At 37.8% G+C, this 21,696-nt stretch overlaps 2 protein-coding genes across 5 annotated transcripts in view; one reads left to right on the top strand and one right to left on the bottom strand.

The window, feature by feature from the left end:
- Positions 1 to 21,696, top strand: part of LOC145688401 (uncharacterized protein F54H12.2-like) — a 237,329-nt gene that overhangs the window by 107,271 nt on the left and 108,362 nt on the right. The window contains exon 2 of one of the 3 annotated variants that reach the window (XM_081762585.1): positions 14,280 to 14,494. The exons of the other annotated variants lie outside the window; for them this stretch is intronic. Coding sequence (XP_081618711.1) covers positions 14,295 to 14,494 — 200 coding nt within the window. The 5' untranslated portion in view covers positions 14,280 to 14,294. The remainder of the gene's footprint in view (positions 1 to 14,279; positions 14,495 to 21,696) is intronic. 3 annotated transcript variants of the gene reach the window in all.
- Positions 1 to 21,696, bottom strand: part of LOC145688400 (uncharacterized) — a 484,478-nt gene that overhangs the window by 451,659 nt on the left and 11,123 nt on the right. The gene's annotated exons all lie outside the window — the stretch shown is intronic.

Here is a 21,696-nt window from a genome sequence, read left to right as displayed (position 1 = left end):
ATTCATCTTAGAATTGAGAACTGTTTCGTTAGTCACCTACTTTACAATTTTACCTGCATAAACACCTAGATCAGGTCTACTAACTGCTGTCAGTGCCGAGAATAGTTACGTGTAATTTGGGTTGCATCTGTCTAGGCGTTCTCACAACTGCAAACGACCTGGACCCCAAGTAATTGAATTAGAGACTTAGGGAGGGAGATACTTTTGTAAGTGGCTGTACACTCTCTCTCTAGAAGTATATTTGTTTAAAAGGGAAATTGATCTTACACTTCATCCGTACTCTTTCTCTTATAAAATGGGGCCGCGGTGGCTCAGCAGTAGAGCATCCATCTCTAGTACATGGGGTTCTTGGTTCGGTCCCAGCTCGCGCCAAGTGAGTTTATGGTGGACAAAGACAGTGTGGGTGGGTCTTCTAGTGGTTCTCCCGTTTCCTCCCACTTTCTTCATTCCACCATTTCATTTATTTCTCGTCATCACTGTCTCATTTAGCCTACCCGGCATAATCGTGGGATGTAGAACTTAAAGATTGCATCTCACTTTTTTCCTCTTATAAAACCAATCTAGTTCTATTTTTTTCTGAAAATATAGGTGGAAGTATTTTACAATTACTTATCGTGTTTTCTGGTGATGAATAATATCCGTTCAATACTACATAGACATAGTAGCTTGTAGTATTGGACTCCCCCTCCAACACTTGCACCCCTCCCAACAAAAATTTCTGGGTGCGCTCCTGATCAGAATACATAACCAAATGAATCAGTATCTTGTATCGTAACTGATACACAATTCTATTTATAGTGTTATATATAAAATATGTAATAATAAATAATAATATATCATTTATTTATAGTTTTTAATTTAAGATTTCTCATTGCACCCCTCTTTAAACAGTAATTTTGAAAAACGCTTAGACACTGTTTCGCTCATTTTAAATGAAGAATTGGTGTAGGCGGTTTCAAATTTCAAAGTTCAAAGGATCGTTGGATACTTAATTTGTCGCATAAATTTTGAGCCCGCCGCTACTAATTTAGTATATGCATTTTAATGAAAATAACATGACAGAAGCCTTAGCTAGGAAATTGTCAAGTAAGATGCCAAAACCATCAAAATTGGTCCATTAGTCTAATATATATATATATATATATATATATATATATATATATATATATATATATATATATATATATATATATATATATATATATAGTGAGGGAGCTCATGTCGTTCGGATTCAAACGTTAAGCTGTAGGTCCACGCAGTGATTTATCCAGAATTTTGAAATTAGGGGCGTGTTCAAGAAATCTGGCGGGTGCAATCTTGCATTAAGGTCATATACTATTATTATCTTTTAATTATTTTTTTCCAAACTAAAATTTGTTGATACATCCAAGATTTGCATTGCATTTCTTTCTCAGCCAGAACCAATTAGCGTCGACTTTCTCATGCTTTGTGTGACGTCGAGACGAAATTGTTGTCAATCGATTGACCAAACGTTGTTGTGACGATCACAGGCGTGTAAAGGTTTATTTCCATTCATTCTTGCGTTGCGTGCTTTGCTTGAAAATTTACCTGGTCGAAAGTAAGCTGTTTTATTCTATTGGCTCTTAAAAACAAGAATTCAACATCTTTTGAAAACCAAAATAGCAAGATTCTTAATGGTGTCTTCCCGTTCTGCCTAAAGGCCTTCCAGCACTTTGTAGAAAATATTTTAAATGATCTTATCTTTAGGCAGAATGGGGATTCCGTTATGCCTAATCTTTCGAGACGAGGAAATCTGTCTAGGGAGGGATTTCTTCAAGAAAAATTTTCTTTAGTAATTGTAACAGATTCTCTAAGAAGAAGAATATTTCTTTAAGTTCTACCGTAAATTTTAGATGTTATTCTACTTGTTCTTCTCGGAAAAACTACTACATACAGTTCTGTTATTAACAGTGTTATTCACATCTATTTTAGTAAAAATGAATGTGATTTTAAAAATTTTAAAAAAGCTACCTGCAGAGAAATGGAAAATTGATTGACTCAGTTGCAAGAAAGCCGTTTGACATTGTAGCTGAAACGAAGATAAAACAAACTTACTTCCGTCTAGTATAAAGACCGAATATTGTATTCACCTTTCCAGTAGTTCACCAACATGCTAGTGCTCGCCTTCAGGGGCGGCTTTAGAATTTTAATTTTGGGCAGGCCCGCTCCCTCGCGTATGGATACGTATGCACATTTGATTGATTAATGACAATAGGAAATTACTTTTATAGTAGTGGTTGATACTGTTTATTAAATAATTATTTACCATTAATATAAAAGGTGGAAAATATATTTACTCTTTATTGTATTTTTAGTGTTTATATATACTTCAAAATTTTTGGGTAGGCGCGTGCCTACCCGCTAAAACCCCACTGCTCGCAGTACGTAAAAGATGCCACAGTTCACATCCTCAAGACATGTTTGGTCTTATATTAAGCAAACAATGCAAAAGGATACGTAAGACTGTCCTTATCCCCGATACCTTTTGATTTGATTGAAACTACAAAAGTATAGGGTCTAAGTATTTCAATATTGATATTGATATTTTGTAATGCTGCTATTTACATTGACAATATAAATATGAAAATAGAAGTAGATATGATACTATTGCATATAGTATAGAATTATGTATATAAGACAAATAAGCTGATAAGGTGATGCCGAAAAAAAGAGTTGTGATATAGAACACTAACATTCTTTCTTAAGAGTCGCCTTACATTGTTTACTTAATATATGGCCAAACATATCTTGAGGATGTGAACTGTGGCACTTTTTATGTACTGCGATTCTTAGCATGTTAGAGATGAACCACTGAAAAAGCGAATACAATCTTGATATGAAATAATTTGATATTATACCGAATTAAGTTTATTTTATGTTCGTTTCAGTTACAATATCAAACGGCTTTCTTGCAACTGAGCCAAAATATTTTCCATTTGCCCGCAGGTATTTTTAAAAAAGCACATTCATCTTTACCAAAGTAGATGTGAATAACACTGCTGATAAAGAACTGTATTCTCGTCATTTTTCCGAAAAGAACAAGAAGAATAACACCTAAAATTTATGATGATACTTGAACAAATGGTTGTTCTTCTTACGGCCTCTGTTAGAATTACTAAACAGATTATTTCGAATGCAGGACAAAATTCGAAAGGAAAAAACCCCGAGGAAAATTCAGATAAAACGGGATAAATTCAAGCGACAGAATCATAGGCGCAGATCAATAAAATAATGATTTTTTTCAACCATAATGCATCTAAAATGTTATCTGAAATTCTTCACTTTAAGGAATTTATTTTTAAAATGCAGAAAACCCAATAAAAGACGTAAGACTGTTATAGTAAGTACATATTTGACATTTCGATCTTTGCTAAAAAAAAAAAAAAAAATCTTGATCACTATTTCAGAATTAACCCTCTTAGGATTTCCACTTTTCGAGGTAAATTTAGACTTTTACTTAAACAGCTACTCATTCCTTACTATTTAACGTAGGATCATGGCTCATATCTAGTTTTTTTTTTTTTTTTTCAGGATAGAGCATACTATCCATCAGTATTACTCGCTTGTCCCTATTATACACAAGAAACATGAAAATCGGTTAAAACCGTGAGATTTTTCGAAAAAGAATATGTTTTGACGTTTTTGCGGCCATCTGGCCCACGCCTGGGTTCACGTAGGGGATCTGATTAAAAAAAAGAGTATACTTTTATATACACAATACGTGTGCAAAATTTCAATTTTGTATCTTGGAAACTAAGGTCGGGAGAAATTTTTGAAAGTCTGAAGGTGACCCATGTTTTTCATCTCTCTCTCTCTCTCTCTCTCTCTATATATATATATATATATATATATAATTCAAAAACGTACTGCGTCATTACTGTTTGATATAGTCACGGTTCAAACGTCATTCTCTTCAGTATAATAAGCCCTTTTTACGGTACCGCTCATAGGTCCGTATCGTACATCTGAACCGGAAAAATCGGGAGAAACCGGATTTTTTTCTGAAAAAAACAAATCACCTCCTCGGAACACCTGCGTCGCTCGGGCCCGGCCCGATTTCGCGTAGGTATCTTGAAAAAAATTTTTTGAAGATACCCAGAGGTACACATAATCTGTATTCAAAGTTTCAATCTTTTATTTTGAAAACTAAAGGCGTGAAAAATTTTTGAAACTTGCCTTAAGGAAAAATAAAGTCATGCTCCTCTGCCCTTACTTGGCGCCGCAAAGTTGACCATCCGGTTCCGAAACGCATCTGAGGTATTATTTCGTTCATCCTTGACTTGATCAATAAATAAAAACCTGGCTTAAATACCTGTTATAAAATCTAAATAAGCGATCAAAGACGATACTACGCCATGGCAAGAGCTTTGGGTCCCGGGATCGATCCCAGCCCCGCCAAGTGAACTTGGTGGTGGAGAAACATGTGCGTGGGTTTCCTCGTGGTTCTCCCATTTCCTCCCACTTTCTTCATTCCATCATTTCATTCATTCATTTATCATCATCAACGTCTCCTTTAGCCTAGCCGGCATAAATCTGGGACGTAAAACCTCAAAGATTTCATTTTACGCCATGGTAACAAAAGTTACCAAAAATCCTAAAAGGGTTAAAATAAATATGTATACATTATTCAAAATAAAAGACTGCTATATGCTATCACACAAGAACGACTACGATTAAAATCAAATAGCATCACAGCAGGCCCGGACTAGGAGTGTTCGATAAGGCTGAGGACCTATCGAATTTCGGGAGTGAGAATTTATCGAATTGTCATCGGTTACTCGAAACCGTTCGAGTATTTGAAATTATCGAAGTTTCGAGTATTATCGAAGTTTCGGATATTATCGACATTTTGAGTATTATCGAGGTTTCGGGTATTATCGAAATTTCGAGTATTATCGAAGTTTCGGGTATTATCGAAATTTCGAGTATTATCGAAGTTTCGGGTATTATCGAAATTTCGAGTATTATCGAAGTTTCGGGTATTATCGAAGGTTGGAGTATTATCGAAAGTTTCTTGCAGCCAATGATTCCTTCTTGCAGCCAAACTAGTCAGACAACTTTTATCAGCTGAATAGTTATTGCAAAGTTGTATTTGTGAAGAGAAAAGAAAGCATGCAGAAAGGGACTGCTTTTTAACAGACACTTAGGCGTGCTATACACTACAAGATCAATCCTAGGAAATATCTTACGATTTATCTTCGGAAAAATGTTATGACATATCTTGTAGGAAATCCTACCCTTTTTGGGCCATACACGTGAAGAGTTTTCCTGTCTGACCGAATGACGTTTATCAACATTGTGAAACAGTTCTATTTAATAAAAGTACAAAGTTGAAGAATTACTATGCTAACCACACTGCACATTCCACTGATATTAAATCAGGCGCGATAAGCTTATTGTTAAATTGGATACCTCTAAAAAAAGAAAAATAGCATAAAAGTCAGAAGGGTGCTGGTATACTTTTGGTACACCACATTTTAGAAGATTTACAAGTAAAATTTAACACTTTGTATGAAAAGACATATTTATAAAGAACAAATTTCTGCAAGCAACATAATTAAATACAAAGTAATACATCTGTATTTTATGTTTACAACTGTAGGGTTACTATTGTAAAATCTTTATAACTGTTTTAAGGATGGATAAAATAGATGAGACAATGTTTAGCAGAAATGGTCCAGCTAATTTTTCTAAGAAATGTTACAATTTCGGTAGTTTCTATTCACATTAGTTTAGGTTGGTTCAGGTTAGTTACGGTTATGTTACGTTAGATTATATTAGTATATAGGTCCAGCACAATTTTCAAAAAGTGATAGAATTTCGCTTACTTCTATTAATATTAGGCTAGTTTAAGTTAGTTAATTTCATTAGGTTAGATTTGGTTAGGTTGTGTTAGGTTTAAATACTTGCATCTTTCATTTCTGCTGCAAATTTTGTATGTTTTGCCTACTTCTGGACCCCTTCACCGAAACATTTACCTAAGTGAGTGCATATGAAAGATGACCGGTGATACTATTTTGCACGATCGGTGTATTTCTGCACGGTTTACAGAAGGTATAATTTATGTTTACAAGTGGAGCGCTACTACCACGATACAATGACAAGTGCTATTCAAACTTGTATCATTGCCAAAATCCACTCGTTTTCACTACATTCACTGACGCGCCTGCTTCCTTCGCTGTCCCCCGCTTCGCTTGCCCTGACTCGGTTAGATAGCATTCATACTTTCCAGAAACCACCTAGCACAACTTCGATTGTGTTTTTTGCACAATAGCTTTTATACTATATACTGTATCCGGACCCCGTATTTGTATTCAAATCGTAAAAGAATTGTAGTTTATCAACAATTGCTTTTGATGATCCCCTTGAGGGATTTTATCTATGCTTTGTGAGATATTTTCATGTCGCTCAACGCAGATCATTTAGAAAATAGTGACAAATTATAATTTTTCAACAATTATTTCGAGTGGTACACCTAAAGTAAACCTGCACGATCAGAAGATACCTCATCAGTTGTGTTTTCACTTTCTCTCACCTGATGTCGCTTAAATCGAAATCTTACCAATTTTCTGTCCGAAATAGAGCGTGCTCTAAACAAGAGAAATCTCATAGGATAGTTCAGAACATAGGAAATGACATGCGATCTGATGCCATACACGTTGAGATTTTGACTCTAGGACAAATCGTAAGAGATTTCCTAGGATCTATCCTATAGTGTATGGCACGCCTTAGGCGAGCTATACACTATAGGATAGATCCTAGGAAATCTCTTACGATTTGTCCTGGAGTCAAAATCTTAACGTGTATGGCATCAGATCGCATGTCATTTCCTGTATTCTGAACGATCCTATGAGATTTCTCTTGTATAGAGCACGCTCTATTTCGGAAAGAAAATTCGTAAGATTTCGATTTAAGCGACATCAGGTGAGAGAAAGTGAAAACAAAACAAGTGAAAACACAACTGATGAGGTATCTTCTGATCGTGCAGCTTTACTTTAGGTGCACCACTCGAAACAATTGTTGAAAAATTATAATTTATCACTATTTCCTAAAGGATTTGCGTTGACCGACATGAAAATTATTCACATAGCATAGATAACATCCTTCAAGGGGACCATCAAAAGCAATTGTTGATAAACTGCAATTCTTTTACGATTTGCGTACAAATACGGGGTCCGGGTATATAGCATAAAATCTATAGTGCTAAAACGCAAACCAAGTTGTGCTAGGTTGCCTCTGGAAAGTACGAATGCTATCTAACCGAGTCAGAGAAAGGCGAAGCCGGGCCCCTAGCGTCGGTCAAGGGGTGCGAGAGAAGGAAGCAGGCGCGTCAGTAAATGTAGTGAAAACGAGTGGGTTTCGGCAATGATACGAGTTTCAACAGCAATTGTCATGGTATTGTGGTAGTAGCGCTCCACTTGTAAACATAAACTATAGCTTCTGTAAACTATACAGAAATAAACCGGTGGTGGAAAACAATATCACCGGTCATTTTTCATATGCACTCACTTAAGTAAATGTTTCGCAGAAGGTGTCCAGAAGTAGGCAAAACACACTAAATTTACAGGAGAAATGGAAGATGCAAGTACTTAGACCTAACACAACCTAACCAAATCTAACCTAATGAAATTAACTAACTTAAACTAACCTAACATTAATAGAAGTAAGCGAAGCTTTATCAGTTTTTGAAAATTAGCTGGAACCATATACTAATATAATCTAATGTAACATAACCGTTACTAACCTGAACCAGCCTAAACTAAACTAATGTAAATAGAAACTACCAAAATTGTAACATTTCGTAGAAAAATTAGCTGGGCCCTTTCTGCTGAACTTTGTCTCTCACCTATTTTATCCGTCGTTAAAACATTTATAATAATTTTACACTAGTAACCCTACAATTGTAAACACAAAATACAGCTGTACTACTTTGTATTTAATTCTGTTGTTTGCAGAAAATTGATCCTTGTAAATATGCCTTTTCATGCAAAGTATTAAATTTTATTTGTAAATCTTCTAAATTTTATTTTTGTAAACGTGGTGCGCCAAAAGTATACCAGCACCCTTCTGACATTTATGTTGTTTTTTTTAGATGTATCCAAATTAACAATATAGCGCCTGGTATTAATATAAGTGAGATGTGCAGTATGGTTAGCATAGTAATTCTTCAACTTTGTACTTTTATTAAATAGAAATATTTCACAATGTTGATAATCGTCATTCGGTCAGACAGGAAAACTCTTCACGTGTATGGCACAAAAAGGGTAGGATTTCCTACAAGATATGTCATAACACTTTTCCGAAGATAAATCCTAAGATATTTCCTAGGATTGATCTCGTAGTGTATAGCGCGCCTTACACACACACATACACCCACCCACCTACACAGGAAGTTTAATTTCTTCCTGAATTCTAACTCTTGTTTGTTATTTGCTGACCACCTATCGTGTCAGTGTTGCCAGACATATGGTCTTAAACGTACAAATACGGTAATTTGCTCTTCATACGATATAGTACACGGTCCAACACCTGAACCATATTAATGATGTGCGGTGTTGTTAAAATTTTGTGGGAAAATTCTATTTTTAGTCAAATGTTTTATCTTCTGTCATGTTTTCTCTCTTTGCCGCACACATTGCCGCAATCAGATATGATGATGCTTTGGGCGCAAACACCCCATTTCGCCTTTCAGTAAAAAATATTTAATCAAATCAGTGGCGATTTCAGGGGGTTGTTCAGGAGGGATATTCCCCACAAACATATCTCTGATCGTGTTCACCGTGGGTTACCAGTATTTTTGCTACTTTCACCCTCTGTGTATTCAAAATCACCCAGGGTATGATTACCACAATTTCTGGACAAAAACCCCAGACATGTTTTTAAAGAATGTCGCGTGTTTATTGAGAAGTTAAAAGAAAGTCTAACCTTATGTTCCAAAAATGCTTATGCTCATTTTCTTTACTTAAAACATATTTATATATTATTGTCCCACTTATTTTTCTGAGTAAAGTATTCTTCCGAAGAACACCTTATCGCTATTGATTTTTCATAAATATCAACACAAGACAATTTGCAAGGCAATCACTTGACCAAACGTAGCGAAATTTCCCGGCCTTCCATTTCCCCATAGATTTCAGACATTAGTCAATTCCTGACAATTTTCCGTGCACATCCTTGAATCCCGGACGAATGGTAAGTCTACCCGGGGGAAGCTTTGAAATCATCACTGAGTTTAATGAAGATGAAAAACGGAAATAATTCTACAACATTGCGAGTGGTGATTATATTCAATGAGAAAAAGCATAAAGGCTATTACTCACCGAAAAAAAAAATGTAGCAGAATTTTCTTTTCCATGCAACAGGTAGTGCTTTCGAAAGATGCAATTTGCTTCAGCCTGTGATAGACTCCAAAAACGATTTAAAAAATGAAGGAAGATTTAAAAATGGTTAAAAGTTACGATATGTAAAAAACGTATCGTGTTTTAATGTTTGACAGAATATTTGTTTTTTTTTTACATATCCTAACCTTTTAACCATTTTTTATTCGCAATGAAACACTTTTAGTTTAACTTAGAGCTAAGTGAAGTGGTTAATATTCGTATGGTTTCGGTTTTGATCCCAATGAAGGTGCTTGCCTTTGAGAAAAGTCAGAGTAATGTTTTGAATCTCAATTTAGGAAATAGGGCTTATCCCATATAGCTTTTGTGTTGAACTGTAATATTAATACCCAATCAAACAATCGATTGTGAATTTTACAGTAGGATACATGACGATGCATCAATATAGATTACACACAAAAAAACTCATTTTCTGAATTGCAATACAAAAAAAAATCAGTAAACCTGGTAATTCTGAACACCTGTGGAAGAGAAGAAAGTCAACAAACATTCTGATAAGGCTAGTTGCCACCCTCCCCACAGCCTTCATTGGTAGAGGAGTTTCATTATCAGAATGTTTTTAGAAGGGACATAAAAGTCACAAAGAAAGCTTGGGTGTTTGTAGGTATGAGCAGTAGGTCCTCTCTCTTTGTCATACATTGTCCATCTGTTCTGGAGTATTGCTTTTTCTGATTCCATCAATCCATCAACTGGGTCTACTCTTGAACTTGTGTTGTTTGGTTCCGTCCTCTAGTTCCATTAACCGAATCCACTGTCTCAATTCGTCTCTTCTTTCCTCTGAGCGAATCCGTCTTTTGATTCCGCCAGTCAATCCGGTTCCTTTCAGAGATTCGATCCTTTCATTCTACTAAAGGATTCGTTGTTTTGGAACAAATCGTTCCGGAACTACCTATCACTAATTGAAAGTACAAATATTATCGAAGTTTCAAGTATTATCAAAAGTTTGAATATTATCAAAGTTTCGAGCCTTATCAAAAGTTCGAATATTATCGAAGTTTCGGATATTTGAAAGTTCTAGTGTTATCAAAATTTCAGGTAATTTTGAAAATTTGATTAATACAGAAATTTCAGGTGTACTCGAAACTTCAAATATTAACAAAATTTCTGGTATTCTCGAAACTTTGGATATTATCGAAATTTTGAGCATTATCCAAACTTTCAATATTACTGACATTTCGGTTATTGTCGAACCATTACGAAACTTCATTGGTCGAGTATTCAAAAGTTTTTGAATGTCACTAAATTTTGTCAATCATGATTTCTTTTATTGATGTGGTTTTAGGTCCGTCTCTTATGCACGAGGCTAATGGCACCAAAAGAAATATACTGTATATGCCTGACTGACATTCGAATCAAGGATCCCTAGCTTCGGAGTGCAGCAAGCTAACCCTCTTTGCTAGCAAGGTTGGCATGAAATCTTAAGTGCCGATAACAATGTAGAAATTAATAATAATTATGTCAGGTATGAAGGAAAAGTGCTTATTAATGATTGATATTTTACCTGTAATTTGAAAGGTTTAGAATTTATCAATATCGCCCCATAGGAGAGGGGATGGATACTACTAGATGTTAACATGACTTTCCAAAAAACTTGAATTTAAACCTTATAGCTGTCGAGCAGTCCACTCTGACCCATTTTTTTCATTCCTTTTTACCCACCCTATAAGAAGAGACGGACTAAAGTAACGGCTCGCGCCGTGTGTGTGTGTGTCTGTGCCATGCAAAGGGCACCAGATAGAGCGATGCGCTTTTGCAGGCACTAACATTGTAAGTTAGTGCGACAAACTGAATCGGCATGGTAAAAGTTGTCAGTCACATCAAAAATGGAAGTAATAGGAGAGTGACAAAGTATAATCATGCTAATATTCTAAGCTGATGAACCGAATCGCGTATTCTTTGCACAATTACTGACTTTAATCACCTACAAGTCACAGGCTTATAATTTCATGGGGGGCGGGCTCCGGAGATGCCAAAAGAAATGTTCGAAAACGGCAAAAATGAGGGTTCTTCTGCGAACCTTCTTATCGGAGGGGGGAATGGGTCTGATTACTGCGGTACGTGGTCATAGGTATTTCAAGATGGCGGCAAAAGGGAAATTTTGGTCATAGAAAGGCACGTTAAAAATATAAGGGAAGTCCCGATTTCTAATCGTTACATGGTACTGCAGTACGTGATCATAGGGATTTGCAAATGGTAACAAAGAAAAAAAATGGAAGGAGATCACTGCGGAATGGCGGGTCTAGCTCGTTTTTCATTCACATGCAGCAAGTATTTGATGGAAAGAGATTTTTTTAGCAATGCAATGAAATTTATTTTTCTGCTATCATTGCAGTATTCGCCTTTTTTGATTGTAGTTAAAATTTAACTGGGTTGTATAACTTTAAACTATTCTAAAACATATCAATAGTTTGGTGTGAAATCTAGCTACTTCACATAAATTACATACTACCAAGAGTCTACTATGAAGAAAGGAAAAAGGCTGAAATATACCGCTGAAACGTATTAAACGCCAGATCCAAAAAGACAGTAAAAGATTATAGTGGTAATAATAATAAAATTAGTAGTAATATTAATATTGAGAAAACCGTAATATTAATAGTAGTCATAACATCACGAATACGCTCAAAGTAAGAACAAGTATTCGAATTCAAGCGAGTTCCCCTTGTCATAAGGCAACCAAAAACAACAGGCGTATGGTGAAAGCAAAGAGGAACATCTTTAAGTAAGTTCTATCAAAATCGTGCGATCAGTTCGAAAGTTATCGTCGGACATCACATACAAACAGACAGCACGATCTATAGGGAGCTTCGCACCCAAAATTCCCAAAGTGTGTTTCAATGATACTCGAAGTTCAGATATAACACGAAATTTAGACAATCTCAAATACTCCAAGGGTTTCAAGTACCGGATAATAAATTCTCAAAACCGAAGTTCCATAAGTCTTCAGCCTTATCGAACTTCCTTACCTCTACCTTTATCAGAAGCTGTCTCCATCCAAAACTTTAATTAAATCCTCGAAACCAGATACAAAATTTTCCTTTTTCTGCCTACCCTGTTGTTGACGCAATCGGTGAAGTGGAAGTTTGTAGACTAATGGGACCTTATGCAGAGTCGTTTTGACGTATGATTAGCGTCATACTAAATGCCTGACTACTACAGGAAACATGTTAATCGAACTCTTTAGTATGTCACTAATCACGGGCTAGAACGACTCTGCATAAAGCCCATGGTGTCTTAGATTCCAATCCTGTTCGGGTGATGCATGTTTTACCTTCCTTTCTCTCTCTCTCTCTCTCTCTCTCTCTCTCTCTCCCTTCCCTGACAGATTGCTTAATCCTTGTATATACATACATAAACATTGGTCTTAAAGACATGTGGGTAGAAACTCTTCTTTCACTTCATTTCAAGGGAGGCAACTTTTAAAATGAACACTCTGCGTATATGTAGTACACATGTAGGCTTACACGTATGATAACATCATTGCATTGTTTCTTCCAGATCTTTTAGTATTTGCTGCTTGCAAACAATTCGAGTCTCTCAAAGTCGTTCAATGTTTTTAACACTTCGAGTGTCTCAAACGTTTCGAGAGTCTCAAAACAATAAGAGAGTCTCGAAAGTTCGATAATTGGATAAAATCAAAATTCTTTATCGACGAAACGGATTTGAAATTTTATCGAATTTTTATCGATTACTCGATTATCGGAACAGCCCTAGCCCGGACTGGCCCAGGTGGCTAGGTGGCGATCGCCGCCCAGAGAAGGGCCAAATCAAAAGGGGGTCAAAGGAACATTTTAATAAAGAGAGGTCAGGAGGAATAGGAAGAAAAATGTAGAAAATGTGTGCAACAACTAATATATTCTTGTGAACAGTAAAGGGGGTAATCCTCATACGTCAAGCTGTTTGAGCGTTTCATTAAAATTTTGTTGCGACTCATGTCCCCTATAAAGTAAAAATGGGCCATGTCAACTTCACTCATATCGGTGCAAGTAAAAACAATAGTGAAACCTAACACTCTTCCTATCGCGGAATATAAAATGGATCCGTAAGTATAGTGGCGTGGCAATACAGTTCTTGAGAGTTTTGCCTCCTGGCCTAGGAAAAATAACAATTTGAAACCCAATAAAAAGAGAGCTGAGATCACTTTCGTGATTTACGATATCACTGTGTCGCGCCGTCGCCTCTGTAACACGATCCCGTGGTTTTGGCATTGTTGAGTCACTCATAAGTGTTTGCTTTCATCTTTCAGTAGTTGCCAATTTTATTAGCAAAAAAAAGTCGAGCCGCGGTCAGTTATTCGAAGTTTGTGTTAACTGTGAGGTAGGTATGTCCTTACTATCGTGTCATTTTGAAACTTACCGTGGGACCGGGGGTTAGTGCTAACGTAACGAGTGGATTATAAATTCGGATCTCTTGAATGATCTATAGCATTGGTAAGTGAAAAATTATTAAATTCTTTGTACGTAGATGTTCAATTTAAGCAGGGGTAAAAGTTGATCTGAAAAGGAAGGGGGACGGACGTCACGTCAATCCCCCTGACTGTCTTTGCCCATTGTAATTTTCTTAGGAAGTAGGGGAACGCCGGATATTTTTTCGGAAGTGGGGTAACGGAGCCTTCCCGCGTTTTCCCTCACTTTTACCCTTGCTTTTAAGTAAAACTGTGGCTGCTGTTGAATCCGGATTCACGGCTATCACTTTGTATTCATATACTACAATTGCTACGAGGGTCGGCTGATAAGTCTCGGCCCGACCCCCTTCCGAATGTACTACCCTGATGCAATAGATGTCATGTAAAATGCTGAACTTTTATATGTTTAAGTACCAAATTTTACGATTCTACCATGAACGGTTTTTATTTTACAGGTAATTGAATGAACCATGGCGGAGCCAGATATCAAATTCACCAAAGAGGAATTGCGAGGTGTAATGAACTTCTTCTTCCTGCAACAGAAGTCGCCCAAGGAAATCCATGGTTGCATTCTAGACACATTGGGTGGACAGTGCCCTTCATACTCCACTGTGAAGAAATTGTGTGCGAACTTCAAGAGTGGTGAATTTTCAACAGAAGATGGTGACAGGTATGGCAGGCCAGTGTCAGTGTCAACTCCGGCAAAATTATACCAGATTCATGACCTGATTTTGAGCAACAGACGAATTTCGCTTCGGGAGATAGCTGACAAAGTGCACATATCCAAAGAACGTGTTGAGTCAATAATCTATGATCAGTTGGACATGCGCAAGCTTTCTGCGAAATGGATTCCGAAATGTTTGAACGCGGATCAGAAATGCGAACGTGTGAGATCATCGCAGGTGATTTTACGGCATTTTGCGAACTCCAATGACGATGTTTTGAATCGGCTTGTTACCCAGGATGAAACGTGGTTGCATTACTTTGATCCGGAAACCGAACAGCAGTCATGCGAGTGGCGCCACTCAGGATCTCCAAGGCCCAAAAAATTCAAAGCACACGAGTCCGCAGGGAAGGTGGTTGCCTCAATATTCTGAGATAAGGATGGTGTTTTGCTCTCAGGCTACCTTCCAAAAGGCCAAACCATAACTGCAGAGTATTACTGCAGTCTGCTGGCTAAGGTAAAGGACGCTATTAAAGAAAAGCGCCGGGGAAAGTTGACACGAGGTGTCTTGTTCTCGCAGGACAATGCTCCCGTCCACAAGGATGTCAAAACAATGGATTTTCTGAGAGACCTAGGGTTTCAGTGCATTGACCACCCACCTTACTCGCCAGATTTTGCCCCTTGTGATTATTATATGTTTCCAAAACTCAAAACAGCACTGAAACGACAGAAATTTCACCGTGATGAATAGATGATAACAGCTGCGGTACAGTTTTTTGTAGGCCTTGATAAATCTTTTTTTTTTATTTTTTTTATTATTATTTTTTTTTTGTAGGGGTTGGAGAAGTTGCAGCATCAAAGTGCCAAGTGTGTTGACCTTCGAGAGGACTATGTTGAATAGCCTCACACTTTTATGCCTGCAGTTCAAGTCCTTCTGTGTTGTGCCGAGAACTTATCAGCCCACCCTCATATTCCACTAAGAACTGGATATACCCATAAATTTGGAATAAAATTACGTAAATCGAAATGAAAATTCATTACATCGCTTTCTGCTAGTATTTAGATTTACTTTTGATTATTTCTTTACTGATCTTTTATAACCTCGTAACCATAGTGGATAATTCCATAACGACCACCCTGTATGTCTGTGCACACGATTTGCGTTAATACATCCAATCTGGGTACTTGACATAATTTGTGGACCACAAGTGTTTACTGATATTCATATGATTACGAGAAAATTTTGTTCTGCTTTTTCCGAAAAGTATATACCCGCATAAAAATATTTCGGGCTGCGTGCAGGGGACGCTGTTTTGTAATTTATCGTACCCTTTGTTCACGAATACTGAAACCGACAGTGCTGGCTTTAAATCAATTTGTCCGTAGTTCTTTATCAACAAATTACAAATTTCAGCCATCCCAAGGCGAGATGAAAAAAAAAAAGCTAATAATTACTAATTTACTTTTTTTTTACTTCTATATAATTATTAACTTATATAAGAGGCTGTTTGACTTGAGAAACTGAACAGTTATGTACACGATTACATAACATAATACAAATGCATATACACTCGTGCTCATAAATTAAGGATAATGTGGATACATGGTGAAACAACGCTCTGGTGGGCGGTTTTCGGTTGGAAATCATCTCGGGGTATGACCATGCGGTGCATTTGACCATTTGGTGCGGTGAATGCAGTGCGGTCGTCGCACGGTGGCGCTGGAAGCAGTCCAAATACGCAGAGGTGTGTTGGTGCATGTCAGAGTACGGTGCAGCGTGTAAATTTGCAGATGTTATCAGACGTGCTAATGGTGACTGTGTGTTGAAAATGGCTCAAAGAACACATATTGATGACGTTATGAGGGGTAGAATAATAGGGCGATTGGAGGCTGGTCATACACAGCAGGTCGTAGCACGGGCCCTCCGTGTACCACAAAGTGTGATCTCAAGATTATGGCAACGATTCCAGCAGACAGGAAACGTGTCCAGGCGCTACAGTACGGGACGTCCACAGTGTACAACACCACAAGAAGACCGATATCTCACCATCAGTGCCCGCAGACGGCCATGGAGTACAACAGGTAGCCTTGCTCGGGACCTTGCCACAGCCACTGGAACGGTTGTCCCCCGACACAAAGTTTACAGACGACTGAACAGACATGGTTTATTCGCCCGGAGACCTGCAAGGTGCATTCCACTGACCCCTGTTCACAGGAGAGCCCGTAAAGCCTGGTGTCAAGAACACAGTACATGGTCAATGGAACAGTGGTCCCAGGTTATGTTCACGGACGAGTCCAGGTATAGTCTGAACAGTGATTCTCGCCGGGTTATCATCTGGCGTGAACCAGGAACCAGATACCAACCCCATAATGTCCTTGAAAGGGACCTGTATGGAGGTAGTGGTTTGATGGTGTGGGGTGGGATTATGATTGGTTCACGTACACCCCTGCATGTCTTTGACAGAGGAACTGTAACAGGTCAGGTGTATCGGGACGTCATTTTGCATTAGTATGTTCGCCTTTTCAGGGGTGCACTGGGTCCCACTTTCCTCCTGATGTATAATAACGCACGGCCCCACCGACCTGCCATCGTGGAGGAGTACCATGAAACAGAAGATATCAGGCGAATGGAGTGGCCTGCCTGTTCTCCAGACCTAAACCCCATTGAGCATGTCTGGGATGCTCTCGGTTGACGTATCGCTGCACGACTTCAAACCCTTAGGACACTTCAGGAACTCCGACAGGCACTGGTGCAAGAATGGGAGGCTATACCCCAGCAGCTGCTCGACCACCTGATCCAGAGTATGCCAACCCATTGTGCGGCATGTGTACATGTGCATGGTGATCATATCCCATATTGATGTCGTGGTACATGCGCAGGAAACAGTGGCGTTGTGTAGCACATGTGTTTCTCAACTTATCACCAATACCGTAGATACCGTGGATACCGTGGATATCACCAATACCGTGGTACCGATATGATTCGTTTGTTCGTATGTTGTGTTCACTATGTGCCTATGCTATTAGCGCCAGTTTTGTGTAGTGCCACGTTGCGTAGTACCACAATCTGCAATTATCCTTAATTTTTGAGCATGAGTGTATTAATTTAGCTGATTAGATATTTTTATTTATATAAAAAATGTTTTCCATTTTGTTCTATTTTTCGTAAAATAAGATTTTCATTTCGATTATGACGAGGTAATAGGTCTAGATGGTATTGCGGCTAGTTCCACCGAGCTGTCTAGAAGCTAAAATTGATCTAATTCTGTCTGTGTTAGGGGTCGCGATGTCTCAGTGGCAGAGCGTTCACCTATTATGCGTCCCTGGTTCGATTCCAGCTCGCGCCAAGTAGATGTTGTGGTGGACAAACACCGTGTGCGTGAGTTTTCTCCGGGTTCTCCTATTTCCTTCTACTTTATTCATTCCACCATTGCCTTCATTTCTCATCATCACCACCTCCTTTAGCGTAGTCGGCATAAGCGTAGGACGTAAAACTAAAAGATTTTCTGTCTGCTATTCTCATAAATATTCTTGTATCACATATACCCTGATTTTATATTATCATCCTTATAGTATAGTGTACAGAGTGGCTGATGAAGAATAGTGTGCTTTATCTAAGACAATAGTGTGCTTTTATTGTGGGAAAACAGTAGGCAGTTGGGGTAATGGAGGTTTGGGGGGTCGGCAGGGCCGGATTAACCTATCTGGAGGCCCGGGGCTAGAAAAAATATGTGGCTCCTGCTGACTTCACCTAATAAATTTCTGTCAAAGTACAGTAGGAAAGTTAAGAGAATATGTTTCATATTTTTGGTCACATTTTATTTTATGATGATGATTATATCTTCATGATTCGTTTTAGATAGCCAGTTGAAATTTTGAGCAGAGTGGAGGCCTCCGTCCACCTGGACGCCCGGGGCTACAGCCCCCCTATCCCCTCTCTTAATCCGGCCCTGGGGGTCGGGGCCAACACAATATGTCAGCTGCCGGGGCCAACTAATAGCCAGTCCGGCCCTACATCACAGTTACCTTTCGTAATTAAAATGAATAGTATTACTGTAATATGCTAAACGTATTTCAAATGTATTAAAGGTATAATAAATAGGAATACCCAGAACTTTTCATATGAGCATGTGTGAAAGTAATTAAAGCTAATATGTCTTTTTATTGTGACATTTTTACGTTTTATTCAGTTTCCTGTATTTTAAAAGAAAGAAAAAGTTATTTCAGAGGAAGAAATACAGATAACATTTTAGAATATATAACAATTGAAGTGAAAAAATAATCATATAAGGCGTACACTGGTAAATCCAGCATATACTCCTGTGATTTTGTGCCTTGGATTTTGTCCTTGTCAGAATTTTCCTTGCATTTTGACCGCTTGGATTTAGTTCCCACCCTCGTTACTACAGCCATTTTATACATGAGTTTCGATATGAATACAAACAGCTAGGAGTCAAGCTTTTCAGTGCTGCATATCCCTAAAAATTTCCTTATCACATAGAATTCCCTGTCTTCAAAGATTGGACAGAACAGGAATTCCCGTTCTGCCTATAGATAGCATCATTTAAAATATTTTCTACAAAGTCCTGGAGGGCCTTTAGCAGAACGAGAATTAATCTTTTTAATATTGCACCCCCCCACTTGGTGGGTGTAAGGAATGTATTTCCGGGAGGTGTCCGAACATTTTAGGAGGGTGCTGGGGGTGTTAGGGGGTGTAGATAAATCACTGGGTTCACGCCTTGTATAGCCTCGTCGCTGAAAGAGACGCTGAACTGAAAACCAAATCAATCAACGAACTTATATCTATATACAGTATATCTTCAATATCTGTAACCGCCGTGGCTCAGTGTTAGAGCGTTCACATTTGGTGCTTGGGGTCTCTGTTTAGATCCCAGCTCGCGGCAAGTGGGTTTTTTGGTGGACAAACAGCGTGCGCGCGCGTGTTGTTGGGGTTCTCCTATTTTCATAATTCCAACATTTCATTCATTTATCATCATTACCGTCTCCTTTAGCCCACACGGCATATCCATGGGATGTGAGACTCAAAGATTTCATTTTTCCTTCAATCTCTGCTCTTCTCTGAGAGTAAGCGACCGCATGTTGAAACCATACAGCACAATAGGTATAATCATTGTTTTATATATCTGTTTTGAGCCGCATTTTTTTTCGATTTCGACATAATTCGCGAGGGCAGAATAGTTTGCATACAATAATAACACGAATTACCTGCTCCTTGGATCTGGATATTTGTCTCAGGATCTTGTTCCCAATACTTTCAGTCTACGTACTTCCCTCCCTCAGAGTAAGCGACTATGTTCCGCAACCATACAGCACAACAGGCATGATTATCGTTTTATACATTTTAAGCTTTAATTTCCTCGATAGAATTCGCTGCAAAATATATTGAACTGAATAGTAACAGGAATTCCCTGCTTTCAGCCGACATTTAATTTCTTCTTGAATGTGATTTTGATGTGTTAACATTCATCCTAAATATTTGAAAGTATCCACTTTATCGAAAGTATTATTTGATATTTTAACGTATCTATAATTTGCACTATTACTATCCCGATGACAATTTGAGTCATGCATTGGATGAAACTGATTGGAAAAATACTGTGGTATGATGAATTTCATGGTTACGCCCCTAATAGCAACCAAGGGCGGATCCAGGGGGGGCGATCGGGGCGATTGCCCCCTCCAGAAGATGAAACTTTCTTATTTTATATACCTAAATAAAGCCCATCCCAATGTTTGGAGCCCTTAAAAGTAGCAGTATTACAACCCACCGCCCCCCCAGAAGTCGGTCCTGGATCCGCCCCTGATAGCAACCATAAATATGTTTATCCTTGATATAATTTCTATACATAAAAAAAGACGTTGTATGTCGCCACTTCCTGAGGAAACGGCTTCACCATTTGTAATAATGTTTTGAACATAGTTAGAACATTCCTGAAATCAGATTTGCATCATCTCATTTTTATTAAAATGAGTATTTATATGGTTGATAGGGTCAACATGTATGCCAAAATGGCTGAACCGTTTGAGATGAATGTTTTGAAAATACTTAGCGGTTCGATAGAGCTAGGTTTTTAACATTCACTTTGAAGTATGCATCCTAAGGGAGAAAGGGGAGTTCAGATGTATATTTCAAATATTTCTTTCGTAAATCTTATTCTTCCAGTGCAAAGAATAGTTACTTCAGCTATACATTGGCCCCAAAATAAAAGTCTCGGCGTATATTTTGTTCCGAAAATGAAGCACCTCTTCAAGTGAAACTAAAATATCCAATATACGTAGAAAAAAGGAAATGTAGTATTTTTCACACTTACTCCTTACTATACGTTTATAGCGTTACCTTTCCCTCTAGGTAATAGCATTTCTGCGAGCTTGAATCATATCTCATTCCGGATATTTTTGTATTCTGACACATGGTTTGCATGCTAACTCGAATCTTAGATCTCACTTGATATACTGCATATTTCATGTCGACATGGGAGAACGGTATGTTTCGTTTCTCGTGTATATTATATATATCATACGTATATATAGCACATGGTATTACGATATATCACATACATTATATCACTATATTTATAAATGAGTGAGTTAAAATTTACGTTATTTACTTCGTATAAATATCAATTTATCAGTCTGATGAATTTGCTTTGTCTTTCGGCTCGCCATGGTTTCTATGTATTTGCCTTTACTTTTTCTGCTTGGCTTATGTAGTACTTTAACACTAAACTTTTAAAAACATTTTTAGAATTTTAACACTAGCCTTATTCTAAGGTGTGTTCTTTCATCAAATGGTTGAAGAAACTTCATAAACCACAATTTGTAGAGAACTGAAAGAAAGTACATTGATTTGGTTTAATTTTAGTAAGATAGCTATAGATTTTCTTTTTTTGGGGGGGGGACTTACTCCAGTGTTACACAGGACAAGTCGTGTATAATCCACGGTTTGAGCCTTCGGATAGATTGCAAATTGTCTACAAATTTAATATCGTAGCTAAAATGATAATTCAGAGAGTCCCTGAGCACTATTTCACAACAGTTGCGTCAACGCAACGCAAATTCTGCCTTATAGTTTGTGATATTAGGCATATCAGTCTGGGGGGATCCAGAAGGTAAAAATTGGGGGCTAACCAGAACCTAGACTATGATAGGTGTATCATGAGTTTACTATAAACTTTCAAAAATATATA

Source organism: Thermobia domestica, chromosome 6, assembly GCF_964235325.1.
Source record: "Thermobia domestica chromosome 6, izTheDome1.hap1.1, whole genome shotgun sequence".
Lineage (NCBI taxonomy): Eukaryota > Metazoa > Arthropoda > Insecta > Zygentoma > Lepismatidae > Thermobia > Thermobia domestica.
The sequence above is the reverse complement of the archived record's forward strand: the minus strand, read 5'-3'. Positions and strand labels throughout refer to the sequence as shown.